The sequence below is a fragment of the Hirundo rustica genome, chromosome 4, assembly GCF_015227805.2.
Source record: "Hirundo rustica isolate bHirRus1 chromosome 4, bHirRus1.pri.v3, whole genome shotgun sequence".
In the NCBI taxonomy this organism is placed as follows: Eukaryota; Metazoa; Chordata; class Aves; order Passeriformes; family Hirundinidae; genus Hirundo; species Hirundo rustica.
In genome coordinates, this window is record NC_053453.1 from 9,691,283 (window position 1) to 9,718,693 (window position 27,411).

Below are 27,411 nucleotides of genomic sequence, written 5' to 3' on the forward strand. Positions count from 1 at the left end.
ATGCCTAATGATGTTTATGTAACCTCTTCTTTAAAGTATCCAGCTCCACAGCTTCCTTAGGTATTTACATTCTTCTCTTTCAACAGCTACCTGTTTAGAAAGATTTCCTAGATTTCCTTAAGACAAAGTAGGCTTAGAGGGTTTAGGGTTTCTTTTTTTTTTTTTCTTTTCATTTTACATTCTTTAATAAGATCAACTAATTCATATCATAATAGTATCCCTTCCATTTAAGGCAACAGTTTCTATCTTTAAATGTTCATCCAAGCTGGCTTATCCAGCTTTGGTCTTTTCAACTAAACGAGCTAATTTCCTTCAGATTCATCAAATGTGTATCTGAGATTATACTTGTTCTTTATTCTTTACACACCTTTTGTGTATAAAAGCACTTCGTCATTCTTGAATAGTGAGAGAAACTTAAGTGGTATCAAGAGAACAGATGATTTTATTTTTTTCTTATGCATGTCAGCACTTGGGTAAATATATCAAAGAGTATAAGTTACAATTTTGCAACTGTGTTATATTGTTGAACTGTATTTGGGTTTTGCTTTATTCTGAATCCTTTTTCCCTAGATGTTTGGGGTTTTTTGATTGTAAGTTTTGTTGGGGTTGTTTTAACAGTTCATCTTCAGTTTCAGTATCTGTGCTTGATTTTCCAAGAATTTTTAGTCCTACATTACATTAAGCTGTTTCTTCTTGAATACTTCATGTTTTCTTTTTCCTGAATTGCCATTTTTCTTTTAATCCTTCATTCTTTAGATTATCTTCCTACGTTACTCACTCAGCTAGCTAATTCTCTGTGTGTGTTGGAGTCTGTTATATTTTTTTTACTGCTACGAAACCTTCCTTTCCTTGTAATAAAAATCACTTCTTGATCTGTCACTCAAAGTATTTTCTTTCTCCTAGATTTATAGATAATTCTACCTTAAAATTCAAAAATAAATTAACTGTTCTTGGCATCTTCTAGAATAAGAAATTTTCCTAACTTGCTACAAGATATTCAGTAATTATATCTCACATTATAAGTTTTATCTGCATGACCTTATATATTTACAGTTAAAAGTAATTGTTCCATTACCTGCTGGTGCTTCTTAGGGGAAGTTCAGTAAGTAAGTAAAAACTGACTGTGATGGGTCAGTTACAGAGAACAGAGACAGAGAAGATTTAAGTTGTTTTACTGTAAAAGACACATAAGAGAGGCTCACATTTCCCCTTAATTTAAAAATGAAAAGAGTGAAGAAAATTTAAAAATTAAGAATTGTTTTCTGCAGATAGAGATGCCAAAAAGAAAGCAAGAAAAAAATATAATATGATTATGAAGATTAAGAGATGCTTTTATGTAAAATTGGTCATCCTGACATAGTCCTGACATTTGTATGATCACTGAGTCTAGACTTTTCCAAAGATTAACTTACAACATCTGTTTAAAAATGCATTTTTCTGGGAAGAAACTGCAGAATTTGTCCACTTAAGAAAATACACAATGTAGCTAAAGGTAGCACAACTGAATAATATTTTAAAAATATCTAACTAATACTTAGTGACTCTAAAACTTGATAGAAATTTTTGTTTCTAAATGCTACTTAGGCCACCTCCTAGGTGGGTGTTGAGGATGTGTCTGCTCGTTGATGGAAAGGTTTACAAATGCACAGGCACAGGTGGAAAAAGTGGACAGAAAAGAGAGTTTATAGCTGAGCTCCAACAGGGAAGGTGCAGAACAGAAATCTCTTTAGGTGGCAAGAGAATAAGGGAGCAGCTGAAACAAACAGATGGTGCCACAAGCTGAATGCAGCAGCCTAAACAGATGACAGGTTAAGAAGGAAATAAAAATTTAAAAAAATAAAGTTACAGTCCATTTGGATAGGAAGAAGTATTTGCTTATACATGGAAGAAGCATAACAGGGGAAAAGGATGTGAAATGAGAAGTTAGAGTGCAAGTGTAGGGGAACTGTACATTCCAACTAGACTAGTAGTAACCTTGTGCAATTTCAGTGTAGATTATTAGATTGATGCAGATGCTGTAAAGGAGGGGGTGCTTTTTAGGAGAGAACATCAGCACAAGCGATGGAGGAGCTCTGTTTAAGAAGGCTAATCCAGGGTAAGAACATCTAAATGTCACTTAGAAGGTATTTTCTAAAGCATTTTGGGGAAATTAAAAAAGAAAAAACAAAAAACCCACTTTTTTTTTTGAAAAAAATGCAAGGAAAAAAGTCATCTTACAAGTAGGGAATGAGTATGCTGGTAAATAGAAAATACCTCAGTCTGTACTTAGAAAGTGACTTGGATTCAGAATCCGGCTTATTCTCAAAGAAAAGGCTAGAACCTGCTCAGTTGTATCTCCAGGAAGCACAGTCACATTCTCAAATCTTTTGCTTGGTACAGGATGGAATTTAATATGCAGAATTGAATGTGCTATAAGAATAGGTTGCCTTTAACAGAAGAATAAGAAACTGACTTTGCAATCTTGTACTTGCGTGGTTAGGGAAGTATGAACTTCTAATTATTTTGAGGTTTTCAGAAACATTTTTGTAGGACTTAGGCCTAAAAAGTAGAGAAAAAAACCTCAAATTAAAAAATCTTTTTTTTTTTTTTTTTTTAGAAGAGAATCAGTTCCTATACCCAGTCTTTGAATTCTTATGCTATTATGTGTTTCCATTCCTCTATTTCTATATTCGACTTCTATTTGAAGTCAGTAGTTTCGGTTGTACTCATATGCATGTTAGCTTTGTATTGAATTCAAAGTAATGTATTCAGTGTTTACTGAGGCTTGGATGGGAATTCTGTCCTTCATAATCTCTTCCTAAATCACATGAAAACAAAAACATCTAATTCATAATGACCACAGAACCTGGAGTGCAAGTTTCATATGTGTGGTGTTTTTTTTTTTTTTAGTAATTCTAAATTTATTTTTATGGATTTTTTTTTTTTTAACAGGGAAGAATTTTGTTTATTTGCAAGTCCTTTTTTGAAGTCATCACTTTGAATTGTACAATGCAGTCTGACAATATTGTGTTCTCAATCCTACATGTAGACAGGAAAATAAATAACCTCAATGCTTTTAGTTGCAAACTTAGTCTGTAGATTCTATTTCATTTGAAAACAAAAAACAAAGACCAACCCTCTAAGGCAATGTTTTGTCTATAATAAATTTCTCTGTAAGAGGCATATTTCTAGGAGGGATGAAGACCTCTTTTTTCCTTATTTATTAAAAAAAAAAAAAAAAAGACTTTGACAGAAATTATTAAAATTAATTTATACCACATTATAGACTGAGAAACCTTGCCACATAAAGTGTTATTTATTAGAGTACATTTTCTCTGCTCTTTCAGCCATTAAGAATGCAAAATTTAAATCTAAATTTACTAAGAACATTCTGGTACAAACTATTCAATACACCAAGGCTATAGACACCCCACCCCTCAAGGCTGTTTCACCTGTGGATTGCAGGGGAAACTCACTTGTATTTCCTTTCTGAAAAAATATTTTTATTTAGCTGATTAGAAAAGAAATGAAAATGCATATCATTCAGCATGTGAGTGAACTGTGTCGTGATTAAATTTATCACTGACAGCCCATGAGATAGGTGGCAGCTGCCCCTACATATTCAATGCTTCTCATAGACAGCCCTGAGATTTCAGGTGTGGCTTGGCAAGAAGCACAACGAGCGGGCATGAACTGCTTGAATTAATGAGTAGCTGTGAAGGACGTTCTCTGTTCCATGACTGCACAGCAGCCTCGCTCTCTCAGCCCTGCCCTGGCGCTTGCTGGCTGCTGACAGGCAGCATCGTCACTGCCTGCTCGTGTCAGTGATGGCACGTCCCACCTGCAGGCAGAGGCAAGGTCAGGCTGCCCTCAGCACAGTCCTACCTGGCACTGCTAAGTTTCCATCAGTGTACAGTAGCTGATAGGAGTTTTTTTCCACCTAGAAAGGGAAAGGGAAACAAACTTGCAGCATTTCCATCCTTTAATCTTCCCCTTCTAAGATACCGTTCTGTTCCCAGGTCAGACTTCAAGAAACAGTATGTGAGCATGGACAAAGTCCCCTCACCTGTTGGGGTGGCATACCCTTTCTAAAGCTCACTGAATCATTTTTTGTTTAGAATTTTCATGTTCCTGTGAGCATCAGCCAATTATGAAATTAGACATGAAATTTGTGTAATTCATAATTCCAGACAGGGAGACTTCTTGTAAATGGATCCTGCTGGAAATGAGGGCTTCTGAGGGTCCTTTCTTTTCCCACCTACCCTTTTCCCTTTTCTAGTACAACTGTTTGGAATTTGCAACTGTTAAGATTCAGTAACTTTTCCATGCTGTGCAAGAACTGTGGAGTCAATGGGAGTAAAAATTGAGGAGGCAACTATACAAGACTATTTGTGTGGGAAAGAAGAAGGCAAAGTAGGTGATTAAAATTAGTATTTGAAATGGCATATTGAAATATTCCTTTAAATACTTGGATGATATTTGTAATGCTTCTTCCCTGGGATTTACAAGGACAATGAAGGAAAAAAGAAAAAAAGAAAAAAGAAAAGAGGGCTTAGTGTCACAATACGAACCGTAAATATCTCTCTAATTAATCCAGTCCTTTCCAGCTGCTCAGCTGCCTCCAAATGTTGTTTTGACTATCAAAGAAATGCCTAAAATGCTTTTAATCCAGAGTAGAGTGGGAATTACTTTGTCAACTCCCTTGTCTGGTTCCTGATATGGACCACCAAATTTACAAGGAATTCTCAGAAAAAAAAAATGTTTTCTTCACAGAATGCTAAATGATGAGTGTCAGAGAGAAGCAGCTTAGGGAAAGGAGGAATTTAATTGTTTTTCATTTCAACAGGGAAAATTTCCCCAAAGAAGTAAATAGACCAACTGAGTAAATAGAACTTGGTTAGTCAAAGTAAAACATTCAACAGATGCATTGTTAAAAAGATGCCAGTATGTTCTCTATCTGAAGTCTGGGAGGCAGGATGAGGAGCCAGACAATCACCTGATGCTTCTGAGTGCGGTAGGGATTTGTGAGGTAGGGTGGGGTGATGAAGACAGCCTTCTGATGGAAATCCGGGGAGAAGCACCCAGTGTGTACACAGCCTTCGAGCTAGATCACTAGCCACAATTATTCAATAATTTATAGGTTTAACTGAGTTAAATCTGAGAGGTTTTTGGCCTCTGCCAACTGGCACACTCCCAGACAAAGTGCTGGGACTGCTCCTGTGGCAGCAAAGAAAGGGGAAGAGGGAAGGAGCAGTGGTTTGATTTCTGTGTGTGTATGTGCACTCTGCTGGCAGAATTCCTCTAAAGACTGGAGAGTGGGACCAAAGCCCACTTTTTGGCAGGGTTGACATGGGCAAATTAACTCTCAAACATAAAATTCAAGCACATCAGCATGAAGTACTGCTGGTGTTTTTGGGAGTACAGCCTTTCTCTGTCTTACTGTTGCTCTTAAGCATTACATCCACACCTAGAAAATGTTGAGATCAAAAACTTCATTTTACTTGTGCAGTACAGAGGACACTGTCTCCTTGTCATTATGTAATACTCTAACATTGGGTTACTGTGACCCTACAAAACTGTGCTTGTTCTCCTGTGATACTTGAGGCCCATCAAAGGTTATGTCTAAACTAGGTAAAGAGTTAAAGAATCACATAATCTGTGGTCCATTCTATCTAATTTCAAGTAATTTAGTGGGAGTGGATTAGCAGGTGTCAGCAGGGGATTTATGCTTTGATTCTTGTAGCTGTGCGGCGGCAGAGGAAGGGGCACCCACAGCAGCCCTTCTGTAAGGAACGAGGTGCTGTGGTTCCACAAGGTGGCACTAAGAAGTTGTACAACAGTGTGACTGAATTAGAGTATTGGTTTTAGTTCTGTGAGAATCTTAGTTCTGAAATTTTTCAGTATAACTACAGTGGTATTTTGACCATTAGTCTGCAGTAGAAAATATCCCTATTTTCATGCAGATATGTTTTCTTTGTGAGAGACTGAAACAAGCTGGAAAAAAAACAAAACCCTTCTGTCATTCTTTAAACACCGTGCAGTTAGCAAAACATATTTCATGGATTCATGGCAATCAGAACTCCCATGAACCTGCACCTTTCATTATGTATGTGTTGCATGTTCAGGTATAATTCTCAGTTTTGAATTCCTTTCCTAGAATAATTGCTTACAACTTCACCATGCATCAGTGTTCTTGGTCCTATTTTCCTGATATATTAACAACATTAAATGGTTCAGGGCCCATATTATCAGTATAGAACAATATCCAAAGAAAGCGAGATTCTCCAATGATCTCCTGAAATGCAATAAGTGTAATTTTTATTTTAAGATAGGAGGATTAGCATTAGACTGTAATGTGAGCTAATTTTTAGAGTGTCATTATTTCTTTTTGTTATTAGGCTATAATTACACAGACTATAATTACACTATGAATTAATAAGCTAACATCGCAGTTTAAAGTTTGGGGTTGAATTGTAGTGAATGAAAGATATTAATGATAGGGAAGATTGCAAGTACACATGGAAAGTTTAGAAGAAATTATTTGCTGTAGGTAAATGTCCAAAATAGTATTGCCAAGGACCTGCTCTATTTTTCTTTAAACACGTGCCTAGGTTGAAAGACTTCTCCTTTTGTTTCAAGGGGACACTTGCATAGTTATATGCTTGCTGAATCAGAGTAGAGAGGGTCACTTATGGAAACACTTGCATAGTGTCAAGGGGATTTTCAAATCATATGGATTTATACTTTCTTCATGTCTATAAATTCAAAGATGTCCAGCCTGCAATTATCTTTGCATTTAAATATTTGAGAGTTAAATTATTCTTCTCATTGTTTCTCATGTGGGTTTTTCTTCCCAGTTACCCCAAGTCTACACGAAGTTTTGGAGAGTATCCATAGCAAGGGACAGACCTTAATGTAGTCATAAATGTCAAAAATATAGCTTGACACACATCTGCTGGTGTATGATGCCATTCTTTTTATTTCCTGATTTGACATGAAATTGTGAATCCTGCTTTCTGAGTTGTAGACCTTTCAAACTTCAGAACCTTGGCACCTGACTGGGTGTCATAACCTGCTGCTTAGGTCATCTCTGTTTCTTTTTCCCAACTGCTATTAAGGGCAAAATGCATCAGCAGCCTGACAGTTACATACAAAAGCCTGAATCTCCAACTTCTGAGCTTTCTTGAGCATGGCATTGAAAGCTGGGGAAGTTGTGAATGCGCTCAAACTGAGAATCATGAACTAATCCCTCTTTTGTGCCACTACTGAACTCTCATTTATAAGTTTCGAGCCACCACTGTCCCAGTAATTTTGAAAAGCTGAGCCTTAGGGCTCTGTCACAAGAAAATTAGCTTTACTTGCAGGAGTGAAGCAGATAGCTCTGTCCATATTCATAAACGGTCCAGGGACAAGGTGCAGGCTGGAGAAGTTTCCACAGTTATCCATAACTGTGATTGTTAACAGACCAAGCAGTATAGTCCCTGGCTTGTGGCTGTCAATTCTTGTAGCAATGCCAGTGTTCAGCTCAGCGAACACGAGCATGAACTAGGGCTTAGTCCCAAAAAATTCTCTGAGATGACCTGAGATGAGGGACAGGCAGAGAGAGAGGCTGGCACCATGGTGTAGCCATGGAGATGGGAGCCACACTGTGCCATTTGCTCTCACGGCCTGAGAAGAAAAATGGGTTATGTCCCATTTTATGTAATGCATAAAAGATGCCTTAAGGGATCCCTTAACTGTCCTTCAGCACATGGTTGTGAGTCTTACCCCTGCTGTTAAACTCAGAACTTCTAGTTCTCTTCTAGGGGGAGGAAAAATTTTATATATATATATATATATATATAAATTACTTTACACTTACAGTTGTAATCTAAATGGTTCAGGACTGTGTCCCTGGAAGTCCTGAACTGAGCAGTTCAGCACGAAGGATTATTAACCAGAATTTAGGTGACACTCAATATTTGGTGTATCCTGTCGGCTAATCCTAGGTGGTTTCCTAATTAGTATATTGTGTTATCAGATTGTCCTCTGAAGTTCTGTTCTCAATTCAAATCAGTCATAAATGTCTTCTGTTCTCAGTCAACTCACAGCAGAATCCAAAATCATCTTCAAATTTCTGTCGCCAGATGAAAAAATCTAAGGGAAAAAATGTATTCACAGTTTTAGCAAGGGCAGCTTGAAAACCGCATTACATCTCCCTGGCCTATGGCACAAAACACAGAAATTGTTAAGTGATTTACAACCTATACTTACAAGGGATTTAGAAGACAGAATGCATAATGGAAATAAAAGAGCAATTTTATTATTTTATTCAGAATGATACGCTTTTTGTGTTGTCCTTTTATTTCAGAAGCGTACCTATTCAATATAAACTCCAATCAATTTTTCCCCATATCTGATAATCTGTAAACCCATTACTGGGAAAGATAATTTCCTGGATCATGCTCAAATTACTAAATTATTTATTTGCCTTTATCACAGCTTTTCTTGTGTAGTAAAAAAGATTATCCCTGAATCTTTACCTGCAGCTATAAAGACCGGAGTAAAATGTTCTGAAATCTTGCTGTCATCATGAAAACCAAAGTTGAAGGATTTGATGAGCTCAGGTTTTCATCATAGTCAGTTTGTTTATTTAGTGGTAGAGAAAGATGCACTCTTTGTCTTTTTACATGCTAGGTGTAAAATGACAGGATTCATCTTGCCTGCATTCAATTGAGTGAATTAATTGTACAGCTCTCTTGGTATCTGGTAAAATAGACATATACACCTCCAAAAGCTAGGTAATCTTTTCCTAGAGAAATGACAAGACGCACAGAAATTGTTTTTGAGAGCTGTCTCATTCCGCTTGCACAGAATTCAAGAGAAATAAGTAAAAAAAATGTGCATTTCTTCCACTGGGGCCTGCAGAGTGCTTGCAATGCTTGTAGGCTTGTGGGCCTATAACAGGAGAGTTAGAATGAGATGATCTTTAAGTTCTCTTCCAACCAAAACAATAATCCAATGATTCTACATTGCCTACACATATAGGGAGTAGCCTAAACAGCAAGTGCTCTGTGTTTAATTGTCCCTTTGAATTAACTTCAGTCAAGCCTTAATTTTTTGTAATACTCGTAACATGACGTACCCAGTGGAAGCATATAATTTAATTTTTCTTAATTTTATTCCAATAGCAAAATGAAGAAATAAAATGCATAAAAAGCAAATTATATCTGTAGGGAAAGCAGCCTTTTCATAGGTACCTCTTCATTTTTGTCTTCAAAACATTTCTCTTGAGTGACATTGTCCCTTAAGATCTGTAGTCAAAATCTTTTTCTACTCACGTTGGTGCTTATGAACTTCTTCCATTAGAAAGAAATATATATGAATAACAAATTAATTTTATACTTAGACAATTATATTTTCTCCAATAAAGTTCTGCTTCTTCTCTTTTTGTAGCATTCTTTTCTGTCTATCACGTACTCTGATTAGGAGTTGGCTTTTTGCATGTATTCCTGTAAGTTCCTTCATAGGTTCCTAGGATAAACCAGATCACAAGTGACTTGCAGGGTTCTCTAGTTCAGTATCAGGTCTAAGATCAGGCCAGGTTGCTCAGGGTCATATCCCGTCTGGTGTTTAAAACCTCCAAGGAGGCAGATTTACAACCTCACTGTGCCACCCAGTTTTGTTGCTAATTTGTATATTCCTCTACTATATACTGTAAATTATTATAACAAAGATTTTTTTTTTTTTTTTTTTCTCCCTAAGGTTAGTGAGGAAGACACAGAGAATTAGTTTTGAACCCACTTGCTAAAAATTAGGACTTTTATATTTCGGAACAATTTCAAGACAGTGCCTGGGTGGGCTGGCAGGGCAGGCTGGTGCCCATCTCTAGTCCTCCTCAATTTTAAGGGTACAAGTTTTCTAGAAGTACTTTACTTTGAATAGTTCTGTTGAAAATCAGAAAGCATGACAGCTCCTATTTGTTTATCTTATTTTTCCATTAATTTTTACTGCTTTGGAAGTTGTGTTTCTTTATGAAGAGAATAAATAGGTCTGCCTTGAGGCAAGGTTGCCCTTTCCCTAGGAAATGGGTTGGGGAACACAAATGTCTATTCTCTAGGGAGGCTGGTGGAGAGGAACTGTCATGGCAAAACCACCCATGAACTGCATTTTACACAGAACCCAAGAGGCTGCAGGGAGGCAGGGAGAAGAAATAACGAGGCCTCAGTGGGGATGGAAAACAACTACTGGGGATCAAAGACTACTTGGCAGTTTTCTTCAATTCAGACCCCCACTAAGTTAGTTGAACCCAAGCTTAAAGGACAGGCAAAGGGAGAGGTGTTCATACCCATTGTGTCTGATCTAGTTGCTTGAAGTATTCTTAGTCACAAATTCCCTATTAAACGTAATTAAATTTTGGTGGTGTGTTTTTTTCTTTTCTTCTTCTTCTTTTTTTTTTTTTTTTTTTTTTTTTTTTTTTTTTTAATGCAATAGCCTATTGTCTTCTTTGGAGAGATGTCTATAAGGAAAACATATAGACAAATACATCTCAGTACTTTGGCTGACTCTGGGTCCTGTCACAGAAAATTTTAGCACTGAGCTTTTTTTTTTTTTTTTTGGCTAAAATTGGCTTGTTTAATTTGACTTGCTGACTCATTTTTCCAGCTGGTCTGTCATTCTACTCAATTCCAGATGAGGCAATAGGAAAAAGAATACTCTTTTGAATATCCCACCCTCTTGCCAAACCAAGTAACAATTAAAACCTCCAATTTTCATTGCAGTTCTTTATCTCTGTTAATTATCCAAGGAACAGTAAATCAGATATATTGTCTCCTGCTTGTTGTCAATAATTTAAATTCTAAATTCTTTATAGATTTGTTGCAGATTTAACACACTGCTGCTTGTCCCTAAATTACATAGCATTTCGCAACTTGAATCCAATTCAGTGTTTCATTTTTACATTTGAGATCAAATGCTAGACAGTCCAGTCTGATTGACTCATGTGTTTTCTACACACACAAGAGAACCCACATGACTTGGTAGCTTTTAATCCAAAAGAAACATCAGGTCTCTCAAGTATCTAATTAGTGACCGTCATTGTGGTTTTTCCATAGTTTTTGTGAAGAATCTATTCTGAAACAAGTATTTAGTGGACAATAAACTGGGAGCAGTGTGAGTTCAAAAAGAACAGGAGTATAGTAGGCAGGAACCTTGTGAGCTGAGAGGTGCCAATATAAAATAACATGGTGATAATCAGATAAGAAAAAAACAGATTTTAATTAAGTAGAAGCAGAAAGGTCCATTAGAAGAATTAGAGCTGTCATTTTTTAAAAAATGTCAAGAATAAAAAGAGGATGGCAAACGCGGTACTGTATTAATAAATGAGATGTAAACATGCCTGGTGAACTAATTTTTGCACTGTCAATACTGATATTTTCAGGGCAATAGAAGTTATTTTCATCTGTCTTTATGTATATGAACTATGAGGAAAAAAAAAATTGCCATCATGCAGGTGTAGTCATTCCTGTACCTGTCTGTGTAACCAGAAATGTAATTGGCCTGACTTATTAGTGGGGAATTACCCTATATCAAACCACAAAACAAGCGCTTAAATCAGTGCTCAGTGCAGCAGAATAGCTGCTTTAATTCTCCTTTTCACTGTAGAAACAAGAGGGTTGTATGGATACAGCAAATCAAAACATAATGTTAATTAAAAATGCCATCCAGCACAAAGCTTTTTTGACCCTTCTTGCATATAGGGGTCAACACTAATAAAGTTTCACCATTTGCTACCTGCTGATGGATGGTGTAAAGCCATTCCTACAGCTCTTACTTAATACTTGAGCTTTGATTTTGTCACACTTTTCTTTTTTTTTTTTTTTCTTTTTTCTTTTTCTATATGAGAAGTGAAGATTTGAGTACTAATTGCACATGCTAAATAATGTGGTGAAATTTTTTTATGAATAATCATTAAAAAACTTAGCAATGATCAGTAGTTTACAACAAGCCTCTGCAATTTTAGGGTGTATTATCTGATTAAAACATTAACTTATTACTTACTCACAGCCTGCATACGTATTAATTGTAGGATATTTTAATTTTAAGCATCAAATTCATAGACAGGAATTTTCATTCTGGTTTCATGTTGTGATCTATGATTTGTACATTGAAGTGGTAAAGTTAAAGATCCTTGAAGAAAGAGATGCCTAAAAGGAAAAGCTTTCTGACCCTTGAACAGAGGGACATGAATATTGTGAGCAGCTCATTAAAACTGTTGGGAAAACATTTTAACAGAAACACCAAATTTAGAGCAAAATATTCAGCTAGAAGCTGAAACATAGTATTTGTAATTTTTCTATGTGTCTGGTAAGATTTTTAATATTTTTAAAGCAATACCAGGATTTGGTTTAATTTTTTTCTCATTCAAATCAGAAAATTTGCATAGAAAACCATTTCAGCTGAAAAGTCTGTTTTCAGCCAAAACTTGGAGAGATTTTCATGAATTCTTCTGAAGCCGTAAATCCTTACAGTTGCTGATATAGGTTAGAGTAGAATGGGGTAAAAAGAATGGAATTATGAATAAAATCCTCCCAATTTAAATGAATATCATGAGCTTAAGGTGAAAGATCAGAAGCTTAACTATTGTGTGGAAGTCAGTTTTACTAATTCAGTGGTTTTACATGGAGAAGACAGAGTCTGAGCAAAATGAACATTTGTTTTGTGTAGTATCTGAAAATTCCATATTTTATATCCTAAAAAATCCTGTTTTGCATTGCTTTAAATTCTACTGCCGGGCATATATTCTTTTTAAGTCACTGGTAAGTATCTAATATTGATATGTTTTGTCAACAAAACCTGAAGAGTTATAATTACCACTATTAAAATAATAATAATAATAATTTTAAAATTTTTTAAAAAAATAAATACCCCATGAGGAAACACCTATGTAAGACTTTTAAAGTATGAGGACTGTGTAAAAGAGCATTCTTCTTGATTCATGGAAGAAATAATAGGAATACATAAAATACCATAATATTTGGTGGGGTTTCTTGGTTTTGGGTTTTTTTTTTTTTACATCTCTCATACCTATTATGGTGACAAAAGCTGGAAAATTCATTGTGTTCTTTTCCTAGGAAAATTTGTGAAAAATCCGGGTGTCATTGGCTTTAGGTTAGGGTCACAACTAATAAATTATTATAGTTGTTATATGCATTGTTTTTTAACTTGCACAGGTACGAGTGTTCACATTTTCTGTTGGCCAACATAATTATGACAAAGGACCCATACAGTGGATGGCCTGTGAAAATAAAGGTACTGTGTCTTTCTTTTAAACTGATCTTCACTAGAGTTTTGGACAGGTGATATCTTTGTTCTTCTCTATAAATGGCAGATTTTTCAGCTCGATTTTTAGCTTTATTGTATTTGTTATCAAAAGTTCCCAAAGTTAATTTATTACGTAATATATACATGAAAAAAATTGCATGTGAACAAGAAAATGGTATATTTATTTCTTTATTACTTTACTTAAAACTTCATATTTTATGAAAACTACCACAGTAGTTTTTTGTAATAATAAGCCATTATGGTTCAGTTTTGAGAATATTTGTTGTAATAGCCATCTATGTAAAGTTGGAACTGATGACAGATAAGAAATTAGGCAAAGCTGTTTTAAATTAGGCGGTCTGGACAAAGGGATTTTTGTTTCGTTAGTTGGCTGGTTACATTTCTTTCTGTTTTTCTCCAAAATTACAAGAGATCAGTTACTCTAGAATTTTTTTCCCTTTTTAAATGAAAATATCAAAAATATTCTTGCTGTGATTTCTTACTTTCTGAGAGCATCTTACGTATTCTATTTTTATCCTGTTATCTGTAAAAAAGTAAAAAAGGCACAAGTAAGGAAGTAAAGTGTTTTCTGCATTAAATTTTACATGACAAGTGCACTCAGAAACATTTTAAGAGTGTGAGAAAGAGTAGTTTCAAATATCTTATAACTGTACAACAATGCATAAGTATAGAGATATATCAGAAAATATAAAATAAATAATAGAAAGGAATAGAGATAAGTAGAAAATACATAATTCATCAAACATTTGCTTATATTTTAAAGAGAGCAATTTCCAGGCCTGACTAAAAATGTAAAACTATTTTACAAATCAGTGAGAATCAAGAGGTAAGAGGTGAGTTTATAGAGGGTCTCAGGACTGCCAGAGGAGAAAAAGATATGATCAGGGTGAATAGTAACATAAAGCAAAGATAAGAGAAAGGCATAGATACAGAAAAAAAGAAATACCAGCAGAATCCAAAGGCTGGGTGAGTAGCATACATATGTATCATAACCTCATTAAACCCTCAGATGCTGACAAGTCATGCAAAAGATACTACAACTTCATGAAGAGCAGATTGTGTTGTCAGATAACAACAGAAAACTGACATCTGTCTTTTGAACAGATTTTTTTTCTTACAAACATCTTTGTATCTAAAATACTGTGTGCATGTAGCCTCCATTGTTTTAAAAGCAATGAGGACCAGATGGTTTGAAGCATAACCACCTATGTCATCTTATTATTGAGGCAAAATAATCAGTCTTCTGTCCAAAATTCCTGTGATTATTTGTTTGCACTTTCAGAGCATTTTTTTTTTATTTTCCTAAATTAAAAAATTTTGCCTACAGCAAAGAAAATTACTAATATCATTTCTTTTACCTCTCTAATCCTCTGCCTCTTTCTTCCAATCTGATTTAAAATTTTCTTGGACTGAAGATGGATCTCAGTGCCTGGCTTCAGTCTTATTGTATGGAGAGTATTTTAAATATTTCTAATTCAAACAGATGAGCAATAAAATCAGTGCTAAATAATGTTTCTGATGTCCATTCTCTGTGTAGGAAAAATACCCAATAGCTTTTTCTCATTCCACAGAGTGCCTTATATTTTTATACTACAAATTCACTCTTGTGGCAGATCACAGCTATTCTCAGGGTCCTATATGCGTTCAGTATATAATTATATTGCTGTCACAGCATGCTAAAATAAATATTAAATATACTTCCACATCATAGTAACTGGGATTTCATGAGCACAAACTCAGTATATGATACAGCCTTAAACAAAATAGCCAAAAGAAACAAATTATAACAGTCATTGCTTAAGAGTAACTCCCTCGGTCTGAATGGCGTGGTGACCCGTCATACGGTCATGCATTGTGGCAGCATCTACTAAAAAGTATTTAATTCATAAACAAGAATTCTAATAAAAGTTGGACTGGAAATTATAAGCTAAATGATATTACTCAAGATTAAGAGGCCAGAAATCTATTATGGTAAAATGACATTATTTCTGTTTCAAATTTTAGGTTATTATTATGAAATCCCATCTATTGGAGCCATAAGAATAAACACCCAGGTAAGTGAGTTGGCCAAATCCAGATGCAGCTTTAACACAGATAATGGAGTAATATATGTTCTTGGAGATGTTTGCTCTTCACCTCTGCTAAAATCAAGTAAATTTTAAGATACATTAAGAAAAGAGAAAAAAAAATAATAAGGCTTTCTTATACGTTAAAGGGATTATTCTCATAAGATGTTCTACTATTTCTTTTTAGTTGTTGCTCTAAGTGTTGCTTTAAGTGTTAACCAGTTTAAAACGTGATCCCTGTTCCCTGGCTTGTTGGCCCAGAGCAGCTTGTGTGCTGGTCTCAACACTGGTCACGGTAACATCCTCCAGAGCAGGCTGACCACTTGCAAACCATGGAGTGTCTGAAGAGCTCTGTATCCTGCAGGCCTCTGCACAGGCACTCTGCTTTTGGCTCAGTTTTCCTCATAGCCTTACATGGTCCCTCAAACTTTGATGCTTTGAAACATGATAGCAATTTTATTATAAAGTCCTAAAAAAACAGTAATTTTTTATAATGTGTCAAGGCATTCGTAGTTCACCTTTGGCCATACTTTCTGCATGATGCAAAGGGTTTCTATCACGTGGAGGAGGCTGTGGATGTATGTGAAGAGATAGCCCTGCTAGAGCATCTGAACTCATGTGTGTGCCGCACTACAATCCTGCTTTATAGGAGAGGTACCTGGATGGATCCAACACTTTTGGAAGAGACTGCACTCCCTTCCTTCAAAAGGGATGCAGGAACATTTTAGTAGAGTTGCATGTAGATAAATAAAGGCACAGGACTCTGGGATTATATGATGAGATCCAAACTGAAGAAGAACAGTGTAGAAGAACAATTATTCTTTTCAGTTGTCTGAAACTCCAGGTACTCACATGTACAGAACAGCAGAGAAATATCATAGCAGTTCTTTGTCCTTCCAAGGCCAGGCATGACATTTTTTGGCAGAAAATAAGAATCCCTTCTTGGCTTGAATAAGAGCCTTTGATTCTGTTAAGCTCTTCCAGACCGTGTCTGGCAAGACATATCCCTAATAAGATCAGTCAAGTAGAAAAAGTTTGATGGCATCCACTCCCAAATCAGTCCAGAAATCTGACATAAGATCACCAGCTTTAGCCATACTCACAAACTGAAGGAAGGCAGAAAAAAAGAGGTTTTATAACTCTGATTCTTGTTATTCCAATAGAAGTTACGCAAATTGTCTCTGTAGGAGCTTAACATGCCCAGTGTTTCCCCACTCACCCTCCATTGTCCGTTCTTTCTTCTGAGCTGAAGGTTCTGTAATCTGCCTGTAATTTCCTTATATCATTAGCAAATAATTTTGGAATAAAAATAGTTGTAATTCTTGTTCCATGGAAAAAGAGTGGTGGTTATGGGTGTGTAAGGTCTGTATGACCGGGAGTAAAATACAGGAATAACCTTTTCAGTAAATACTGCTAACTGAAGACTGCATTATTTTGTGGTACAATTTTTAAGTAAATAAATGCTTCTCCTGTATTAGTGGTGACTTTTGATTTCCTTTGTTTCCTTGATATTTTAATTTTTATTATTGTTTATCTTAATATTGTTTGTGCTCTTTAATTTAATAATTGCCTTCTGATGAGTTTATTACACTTTTTGGCAGGAATATCTAGATGTTTTGGGAAGACCAATGGTTTTAGCTGGAGAGCAAGCCAAACAAGTCCAATGGACAAATGTCTATCTGGATGCTCTGGTATGATCTGTATTTATATCTACCAAAGTAAGAATTTTAGAAAATCAGTAGCTATATGGGTCTGCTTCCCCAAGAATCCAATTTCTTATCGTTCCAAACATGATATTCTTGTGTTTCTAGCATTTGTACACATCAATACAACAATCTCTAGGAAGAGATCTATTTATACTGTTGTGGTCTTACTTGCACCTGGTATCCTTCTAAGTGTCCTGAAATTTAGCAGAGGAAAAAAGTTTATTCTCTGCAGACTTTAAAGTGTAGGCAACTGCTGTTCTCGACTTAAGAATGAAAAAAGAGAAGTGAATAGATTTCCAGCATTGTACCTATTGCAATAAAGGTCATTTGTTATGTTTCTGGTGAGGAATTCTTAGAATTCTTTGTATTTTCCTCTTTATTTTTTTTTTTTTTCCCCTTCCAAAGAACATTCCAGACAGAATGAAATCTATCAGTATTACTAAGTATTTGCACAAATTTTGAACTTGGGTTGTTGTAATTGCTTGCTTGCTGAAGGTAATGATTTCTTTAACCTTTAATTGGAAAGTGTAAATAAACAAAAAGATACATGAAAAATTTCCCTACTGCTGAATTTATCTCTTTGGTCTTGTAAAACAAAGATACTCAGGAAACTACAGGAGGAAAATTATTATTAGCAGAAATCTAATCTCTTGCTCTGAATAACCTACTTCTGAGCAACAGGGCAAAAATTACTGCAAAATGGTCATTTAGGATCACGTATTTCTCCAAGTTCACGTAGTCATCTAAAGTCATGTCGAAACGCACGTCTTCCTGTCAGTCAGCATTTCTGTAAAATTTTTATCAACATATAAATTTTACTCTCAATATAACTGAGCATGACACAGAGGAACAAGTTATTCATTAGAATTTCAATGCCCAGAAGTTCATTAACCACGTTTTGTTTGTTATTGTTGCAGTACTTACTGGAAACATAAAGGATGTGATTACAAAAGTTCTTATGCTCTGTACATATCCTGTTGTAATGGCAAAGATAAATTTGTAACTAGGAATAGGGATCTGTTAATCAAGTAAAATACGTGACACCTGCAGGCATCTCTTGTGTTACTTTATATACTCAGTGGGCTGATTCAGTCTTTCCTTCAAGGTTTTCTGCATTCATATGTTACATATGTGTGTTTGTGAGTATATAATTATACATACATATATTTGTGTATGTACAAACACACATATATTTATGTACATAATTATATGTAAGTAAAGTAGGATGACACAAGGTAAAGTACTGAGGTAAAGGCTCAGATTTGTGGATTTTCTCATCACAGTTGAGACCGTGAAGGCACAGGTGTGTCTAACCCCCTGTGAAGCTTTTTCCTGATTCTTGGTTGTCACATTGGTTTGTTATCTTCAATTCCCTAAAATAATTCCTTCATGTAGGGCTTACAGTTCTCCTGCTCGTGGCTTACTGGACTCATTCCTATCATTTGGCTCTTACTGTCCAGGGGCTGTTTTGTGGCTAAGACTAATGCAGAGTGTATTACATGAGGCCACATTAATACATAAATTCAGGATACAAAATTCTGAAGAGGTACTTTCATTTCAGTCTGGCTTTCAAGACTGATGTATTTGCCGCAATTTTCACTTCTTTTCTAGCCCTGTTCCTTCAGATTCTCTTCCTGTGTTGCTCTGGCTTAATTTTCAAGATAATCCCAGAATTTTCAGATACTTTTTCCAGTTAGGCATAATTTATTCATAATTGTTATCCTCGCTAAATTTACCTTTTTTTGTTGATTTTATTTGGGGGGAAGATTATGTAACCCTCATAGATCCCCCTCCTGTTTCATCTTGTATCTTTTCAATGTTTCTTCTAAATAATGTCCTCTATACTGATTCATCCCTATTTCTCTTATTTTTCCTACAAAATCCGCTTCACTTTGCTTGTAACTTTACTAACTCTGACCTCATCACCTTTCCTTTAATACACAGATGAAAATTTATGAAGGATGGTTGAAAATTCAAAAAGGTGCTGCTAGACTGGGAAAATAGGGAACAGATTACAAGAGAGTGGATTCATATAGTCTTTTAGCTTTTTTTTTTTTTTTTTTTTTTTTTTTTTCCCAAATGAAACAAAGGGAGAAAATATATATGACTCCACATTAAACTAGATAGAAGGAGAGTTAGCATGAGTGAAGGGAAAAGTTTGAGATTAAACCCAGTCACAAAAAAAAAGGTAGAAATCACCCTGTGGACAATCTGGAATGGAAAACAAATCTTTCCTGGTCTATCTGACCGTATGGTGTTCTGGATCCTATTTTCAGTATGATTTGTGAAGGTTACTGAAGGAAAAACAGATTTCTTATATCTTCCCAAATAAATGCAAATGTCTTGCCTCAGTTGCCTCAGTACCAGGGGAGACTGATTTTGCCAAGCCCTTGATGGACATTATTGCACACCACTCAAAAGTAGGGATGATAGAAAAAATAGAGGAATCAGCTGTTGCATTTTTCTCTTGGTTTCTGTTGGTATGTGTTACCTGCCTGTCATGGTCTAACCCCAGCCATCAACCAAAGCCAATGCAGCCCCCACTAGTGAGACCGGGGAGACAATGAGAGGGAAAAAGCTGGAAAATTTGTGGGTTGAGACAAAGATAGTTTAATAGGAAAAAAAAAAAAAAAAAATGCTGTGCACACAAACAAAGCAAAACAAGGAATTGATTCACTGCTTCCCATGGGCAGGCAGAATTTCAGCCATCTCCAGGAGGGCAGGGCTCCATCACACTAAAGATGACTTGGGAACACAAACACCATCACTCCAAATTAAAATTTACTATTTTTAAGCTTGAATTTCCTTTCCTTTCCTTTCCTTTCCTTTCCTTTCCTTTCCTTTCCTTTCCTTTCCTTTCCTTTCCTTTCCTTTCCTTTCCTTTCCTTTCCTTTCCTTTCCTTTCCTTTCCTTTCCTTTCCTTTCCTTTCCTTTCCTTTCCTTTCCTTTCCTTTCCTTTCCTTTCCTTTCCTTTCCTTCATAGCTTTATGCATAGTCGATAGTCTAGCTGCAAATATATTTTCATTTAGGTTTCATTTTAGTTTTTTTGAAACTTCTATATCCTAAGTTGTTGACCATCATCTATTTTTTAAAAATAGTATATTAAACCCACTAAAATGTGGACACAAAAAACTCATTTCAACTTTCTATTCATCAAGTCAGTGAAGTAGTAGTGTTTTCTTTTTTTGTACAAAATTGAGAGTAGTTGTTTTCTACAAAAATGGAAAGTAATTGTTTAGCTGCATGCATTCTTCCATTCTTCTAATATATTATGGCTTAACATTCACTTTTTCATTTAAGAAGTATTTTTCTTCCTTCTTTATTTTCTAGGAGCTGGGCCTTGTGATTACAGGAACTCTACCTGTCTTCAATCTAACAAGGGAACAAAATGGGAAAATCGTAAGCTGTTCCTTCAAAAAAAAAAAAAAAAATATATATATATATATATATATATATATAGCAGCAGTAGTATAAGTTAAATTTAGTGTTAAAAGTCTTGAAACGTGTGTATTTCCAGAGAATATTGTGCATTGTAATTGTCTTATACATCAGAAACAAAGGGGTCATATCTACTTACCTGATAACATCCTGGGGACAAAAAAATGCAGTGCATTCTTTACCCTTTTTGTCATGCTGAGTTTCAGGGTGTGACATGCCACTGTCTATCCCTGTGCCTTAGTGGCAGTGGGAAGGCATTAAGTCCTTAATAGATGGGAAGTAGACGGTGATATTACTTAGACCTTTCCAAGAAATAATGTCCGGATAAGTTTCTAGCAAATCTCTGAGGCTATGACATTTCAGGGTAAAAGGCAGTGATGTTGAGAATATAATTAGTTGATTGTAATGATAATAGAAAAGAGCTCTGTATACTTAGATTAAATTCCAAGTGTTAAATAAATACATTTGCCAGTCCCTATTACTGTCTGACATGGAATCTGTGTCCTTTTCACAAAAGAAAAAACAGACACGGATATGCTTGAACAATACGTGGTAAAATATTGTACTTTTGGTGTACTCCATTCAGGTCAAAATATACAGAAATTTAGACAAAATATTCTTAGATTCAGTTTCTCAGCTGTTACATAGAATCAGAATGAATCAATCAGGGTTTGATCACTGCCATTTCTTTAATTTACTTTCAGAATAGTCCTCTTAGTTTCCTTTTAAAAACAAAGCAATAAACCAAAAAAGTTGTATAATCTTATCTACAAGACAATGCCTGGAACTGCCTGAGTCTGGTTCCAAGTGATAGACTACTGATTACCAAAGGATGTCTTTCTGAGAAGAAAAACAGACGTGATCTAGTACACAGGAGCAAGAAGAGAACTCGAGTCTGCTCCATTTGTATCTCTGCCTGAATTTATTTGCAGGCTGCAAGATTCCTCCTCCAATAAATGTTACAAATTTATAAAATATGGAAAAGGGATTCATGTAACACTATGTAAATAACTGCCCTCCTTTTCTGTAGTAGGAAAATAAATTATAAGCAAAATAAATGTACTGCCTGAGTCCCCGATTGCAGATGCTGATGATTCTTATACTCACTGGGGGTTTTTGTTGTGTTGGAGTATTTTTCATTCATCATTATTCTGTAGCCCAAAGAGTTAATTGTGTTGAGGTCTCACTAACTGCCCAACCTAAGCATGCAAAGTAGCTCTGTGTTGGTGCTGGTAGTTTAGTATCTGCATAACTAGCAATATTTTGGCATCACTTTTGTTTTTACCTGTTTTGTTCTTACACATATTGTTCATTCATCCTGGAAAATATCCTTCTTCAGAAATAATTTTCATACTCTATCCTAATATGTCACATACATACTAACATTTTGGAATTTTACCAGAATCAGCTGATTCTTGGAGTAATGGGGGTCGATGTCTCTTTGGAGGACATAAAAAAACTGACGCCCCGATTTACGGTAAGTTGCTTGCTTTGGTGGTTTCTCATAATGTATGTTTAATATGTGATTTATGTGCATGCTCTTTCATAAGTCATACAGCAATGACTGGATTGGAGTCAAAATACCAGCAGGCTTCTTTTCATATATTCTTTTCTATTGTTCTACATTTTCTGGTGGTTTTCTCTCCAGCCATATATGTGTTTCTGTGTGATTTGTCCATCAGGATGCACTGTGTAAAAAAGTCAGCTTTTAAATTGGGGGATATATGACAAGTAATTGTCTTCCTGTATATTAAGGCACTGCTCTTTAGTTGTTTGGTTCTTACTGTAGAGTATGCAATCATTTCACCTGATAATATTTATCATTTATCTAGAACCACTCTTTCCAGAAAATTTCTTTAATACAGGTGACTGCCTGTACCCTTCTCTGTACAACTGATTTATTCATGTGTACACCTAGCTGTGGAAATTCTATGAAAATAACTAGTACTGTGGAAAAGAAAAGCCGAGGAAGAAAAGGAACATCACATTTTTGACTGAAGGAAGATGCAAAATCCTACATTTAGAATGGAATAATCCCACACCACAACTCAGGCTGGGACAGGTTGCCCCAAAGGGCAGGAAAGGACCTGGGAGTGCTAGAGGACACAATAGAACATAAGTCAGCAGTGTGCCCTGGTAGTAAAAAAACAGCTGTGTAGCAAATATCTACATCGGGAGTACACTGTCCGAATTTGATCTCCTCAGTATAATAAATATGCTGAGGCCCAGTGCAGAGCCACTAAGTTGGCCAAGGATCTGCGCCAAGGATCTGCACCACCTTCCTACACAGGAAGAAGCTGAGAGAGCTGGATTTGGGCTGAAGAAGGAGCTTAAGGATTAGCTAATGGTAATTCTGGAGAAAATGGACCTTGATTATTTCCTCAAAAAGAGGCTACCAGCGTAGGTGTGGCAATGGAAATTTCAATGGAAATTATGGAAGAGGAAGAGCAGGCTGCCCAGAGAGGTTGTGGTATTGCCACTGGAGTTATTCAAAGACCTGCTGAAACCTAGTCCAACTTCAAAGCTGGACTTTATTTTTAAGTTGGCTTTGATTTCCTGAAAGGTCGTACTAGCTGACCTTCAGAAGTCCCATCAGCCTAAATCATTCTGCGAGTTTATGGTCCTAAAAGAGTAAATATTAAGAAATGATCTTGTCTGTGTTAGTAATCTTATGCTTCATGATGCCTGAGGTGTGTGTTTTCCACAATGTGAGCATTTCTTGGAAACCATTAATCACTCTTTCTTCATTACTTAATACCATATAACGCTAAACTTCATTTCTTTCTTTCAGCTTTGTCCAAATGGATACTATTTTGCAATTGATCCTAATGGGTATGTGCTACTGCATCCAAATCTCCAACCAAAGGTATGAAACCCCTTCTAATTTACTTCTGTATAATAAGGGGATATTGTCAGAAAAAATCAGAAACTAGGATTGCTGAAGGCACGAGACAGTAATAGTGAAAGTTCTCAGTTTTGCGGGTGTTAGGAAAATCTGTGGGGCATGTATGGCTTCATCCAATTCCACCAGCTTTGGCTTGTATTGAATTTGATTATTAATAAAATAAAAATATGTATATTTTGAATGCATATTTATATATGTGTAGTGTTTTAATATACATATTAATATAAAAATGAGTGGTAGCTGTAATATCATTGTGAGAACAGTATAGTCATTGTGAAGAATCTTGAAGCAAACTGAGGAGTTTTTGTGCCCTTTTTTTGTGATGCTTTATCATTTAAAACATTGAAATTTTCATACTTGCAAAACTAAAGAAATCAGAGGAAAACACAATATATTTTATTTTAATTTTTGTATTTATTTGCTTATTTTCTGTTTACCACACCTGAGACCTGATCACAGAGTTGGGATGGATTTAGCTGAGCACCTCTTCCCAGAACACTAGTTTTTTAGTAGTTTAACTTGAGAAAGGTCTTTCATGTTTAAACATAAAACGTCTTTCTAAATATGATTAGGACACAACTTTCATCCAATTTCAGGAAAATAGAAACCAAATATTTCAGTTTGGCTCTTCATCCATTAACTGTAGTCCTAGTCCTTTACCTTGTGGAGAATCCTACACTGTCTGTATCTTCTTAAATAACTTGCCTCCCTGGCTTTGATGAGAAATTTCAACATGAATGAATGACCTTTTTTTTTTTTTTTTTTTTTTTCCCTGAAATCAGAACTTTTATCTTTGTTTTAATGAAAGGTTTCTCCATATGAAACAATCTTCTCTTTAGTGGACTTCTTGAAAATTCTCATAATATAATTCCATATTTTCAGTGAACTTTGTCTCTTGAATTCTTAATGTTATATTGCATAAAAGGCAAAGTTAAAAATAACTTTTTTAATTGTTGAAGACAGAAGAAGAAATCAAGAATTCATATACATATTTTAGTGATTAATTTAATCCTTAAGCTGGGAGAAGTCAGCTTTGTGAATATTTGAATTAATTTCCTGGTGAAGTAATTAATGCATTTGAAGTCTTTGGCCAAGAGTGTTACACAGGAAAAAAAAAAAAAAAAAAAAAGTGCTTCTGAAGAAGAGAAAGAATATCTTGACTGGAACTATTAATGAGATACCCTTTTGATTTATTTTGAAAGACACTTAAAAAGGAAAACTATAGAAAATAAGGTTTTTATATAATCTTCATAAGTGAGCAGGACTTCAGTTTCTGAATATCTGCATTTGATTTTCATGTCTAAAAAAACTGAAGTTTTGATTTGATGATTTTTGTTGGTGAATTCTTCAGAGGCAAATATCCACATCATTGCTGACCCAATCTTTTCTTAATTAGAGGTTGTTAGTAATTAGGTGAGGGTGATTGGCCTATTTATCCTTCCCCTGTATGCAAATTAAAGTATCTTTTCATTCACAGGAATAATGTAAAATGAAGCAATGCAGTATTCTTATTTTAGACCTAATCTTGTAAGAAATTGATGGATACAGACACTGCTCATCTCATATGTGCCGTTATCCTGCAGTGTTGCCTCACAACATTGAGAATTAAAATCTTTGTTAAAACTCAGCTCATCCCAACTAAATCTAAGCAAACTGAGATGGATTATTAGGTTGCAAATTATCATGGTTTTTCTGTGTAGTTTTTCCTTAAAAGGATTTGGAAGCCCAGAGATGCTTTCCCTTAATACTCAAAAGTTTGATTTACAGTATGTTTAAAACAGAATGTTTTATAAGTAATGTTTTTTATGTTGTAGAATGATGTCAAAACGTTATATTAAGCATTTGCATCGTTATTTTTATTGTTGTTTATAACAGTTACACAGAGTAGACTTTTTCACTCCCAGTTTGTGTGGGGTGGTGCATGCTATTCAGACTGATACAAGAACTCCAGTTTAAAACTAAGGTACATGACAAAGAAAGATATATTTAGAATTCATGGACTATCTTTAACATGTCATATTAATTTTAGTTGAACCTCCCAGTAGCTGTTAACTTATTAACAGTGTCTTAACCCTCTTTGCCAGCAATTTTTCAATAGTTGTAAACTTAAACATAACTACATCTTTACCTTTGAAGAGGCAAGGGTCTCTCAGACTTCCAATGCTTCCTTCTTTTGAATGTCTTCTGCTTTCCTTCTGAAAAGCTATTTCCTCAAATCACAACTGGTTCAACACAATTCATATTTTGAGAAATTGTCATGAAGTTTGTAAAGTAGTTTGCAACACTGAGAAAACTTAACAACTAATTCAAAAGCATATTAAAATAATTTAATACTTTCCAATCATGTTCTTATTTGCTGAACTAAATGAAAATTATGCCAAAGCATAACGAGAAATATATTTTTTTAATTTGTAGCTTAATATAGTTTTAAACAGCTTAAACCATTTTTATATTTGTAATTAGTTACATTCCTTTAAGTGCTTAATTTTATGTTTTATTGCAATTTTTCTTTGTGTGTGTCTGCATATATGGATGTATTTTTTTCCCACTGTTATGGGAGAGAAGAGGTGAATGCACCACCAAATAAACATAATCACTGAAGTGAGTCCATTAAGCATGTGATAACAAGCTTAATCTTAATTAGATTTTGAAAACAGTAAATAGTTCTATTCTTCAATCTATTCTAAAGATTAGAATCCTTCTCTTCATTTTTACTATGGTTCTGATCAAAACCCGTTTAACAATAGTCCTAAAAGTCCATGTACCTTCAGTGAGACCCAGTATTTTTTCTAACTGTTTAGGGTCATTTAAGAAACTTAAGAGAAGCTGGGTTTGAAGATCAAATATAAAAGTAAACAAAACAAAACAAAAAGTGAGCTATTTTCATTCTATATTTTATTCCATCAGAGTATGTGGAAGGGAGAGCTCTCTGTTAATTTTATTCACATTAACGTATGTCTGAATTTTGTTTCCCTGTCTAAAACCTGTGTGTAATTCTGGCAGAGAGCTCAGAACTCAGGATCAGGATGAGGGGTAGTCTCTGCTTGCAGTAGTAAACATACACTGGACAGCACAGATGTTGAAAAAACACTTCCATTCTATAATTAGGCTGTTTACTAACAGTGCAAAAATATAAATTACTGCTTTTTTGTTACTTCAGCAAATTGGTGTGGGCATACCAAAAGTTAAATTAAGAAAAAGGAGACCCAATGTACAGGTAACTTTGGATGGAGGTGATTAGTGCATTAGAATGCATAGACCTGGAAATATAATTAGAAAGCTTCTGCCCTGCTTACTAGGAAAACTCTAACTAGAGAACTGTTTATTGTGACAAACAGCTTCTAAAGCATGAAGCTTGCATCCTTTCCTGTTTAAATAATAGAAAACATGCTATTGGCTGTAGTGAAGGACATTCCATTAAATTATGGTGCTTTACTAATAGGTGCTAATTAGAGTCGTGCTGTAAAAAATTCTTCTTCAGATGTTGAAATTAATTTGCAAACTGGAAATAAAAAGAGACTACTTGTGCTGGCTTTGCTTGCATAAACCCAAAATCAAGAGAAGATCAGAAGATATTTCTTCTGACTTTATTGCCAAGTTTTATTGTACAGTGTATGCTGCATAAAACTACAGAATTTGTGTTGTTCAGGTTTTGTTGTTGTTTGGTTGGGGTTTTTTGGTTTTGTTTTGTTTGTGGGTTTTTTTGTGGGGTTTTTTTTTTTTTTTCCCTGGGGAAGTCAGAGTAGGGATATGTTCTATCTGGTATTTACGTGTTTTTTTCTCAGTTTAGCAGACCCAACTGCACAGAATTAACTGCCATTAACCTGAACAGAGTAACTAGTCTTCTTTATGTAATGAAATTCCTGAGAAGAAAACACTTAATGAAAACTTAAAAAATCATTAAAGGAATAGATTAACCATGTAACTAGAAAAGGAGTAAACATAAACACAGTATATCAAGTTTGATTCCTGACACATATGGAAGTCTATAATG

The 27,411-nt window shown here is 35.1% G+C and overlaps 1 protein-coding gene across 6 annotated transcripts in view; it reads left to right on the plus strand.

Moving 5' to 3' along the window:
• Nucleotides 1-27,411, plus strand: part of CACNA2D1 (calcium voltage-gated channel auxiliary subunit alpha2delta 1) — a 368,498-nt gene that overhangs the window by 298,635 nt on the left and 42,452 nt on the right. For 3 of the 6 annotated variants that reach the window (XM_058420484.1, XM_058420485.1, XM_040063345.2), the window contains exons 13-19: nucleotides 13,191-13,269; nucleotides 15,307-15,356; nucleotides 16,970-17,059; nucleotides 20,405-20,473; nucleotides 21,915-21,989; nucleotides 23,304-23,378; nucleotides 26,578-26,634. In XM_058420484.1, coding sequence (XP_058276467.1) covers nucleotides 13,191-13,269; nucleotides 15,307-15,356; nucleotides 16,970-17,059; nucleotides 20,405-20,473; nucleotides 21,915-21,989; nucleotides 23,304-23,378; nucleotides 26,578-26,634 — 495 coding nt within the window. The remainder of the gene's footprint in view (nucleotides 1-13,190; nucleotides 13,270-15,306; nucleotides 15,357-16,969; nucleotides 17,060-20,404; nucleotides 20,474-21,914; nucleotides 21,990-23,303; nucleotides 23,379-26,577; nucleotides 26,635-27,411) is intronic. The other 3 variants (XM_040063347.2, XM_040063349.2, XM_058420486.1) reach the window with 1 other exon arrangement.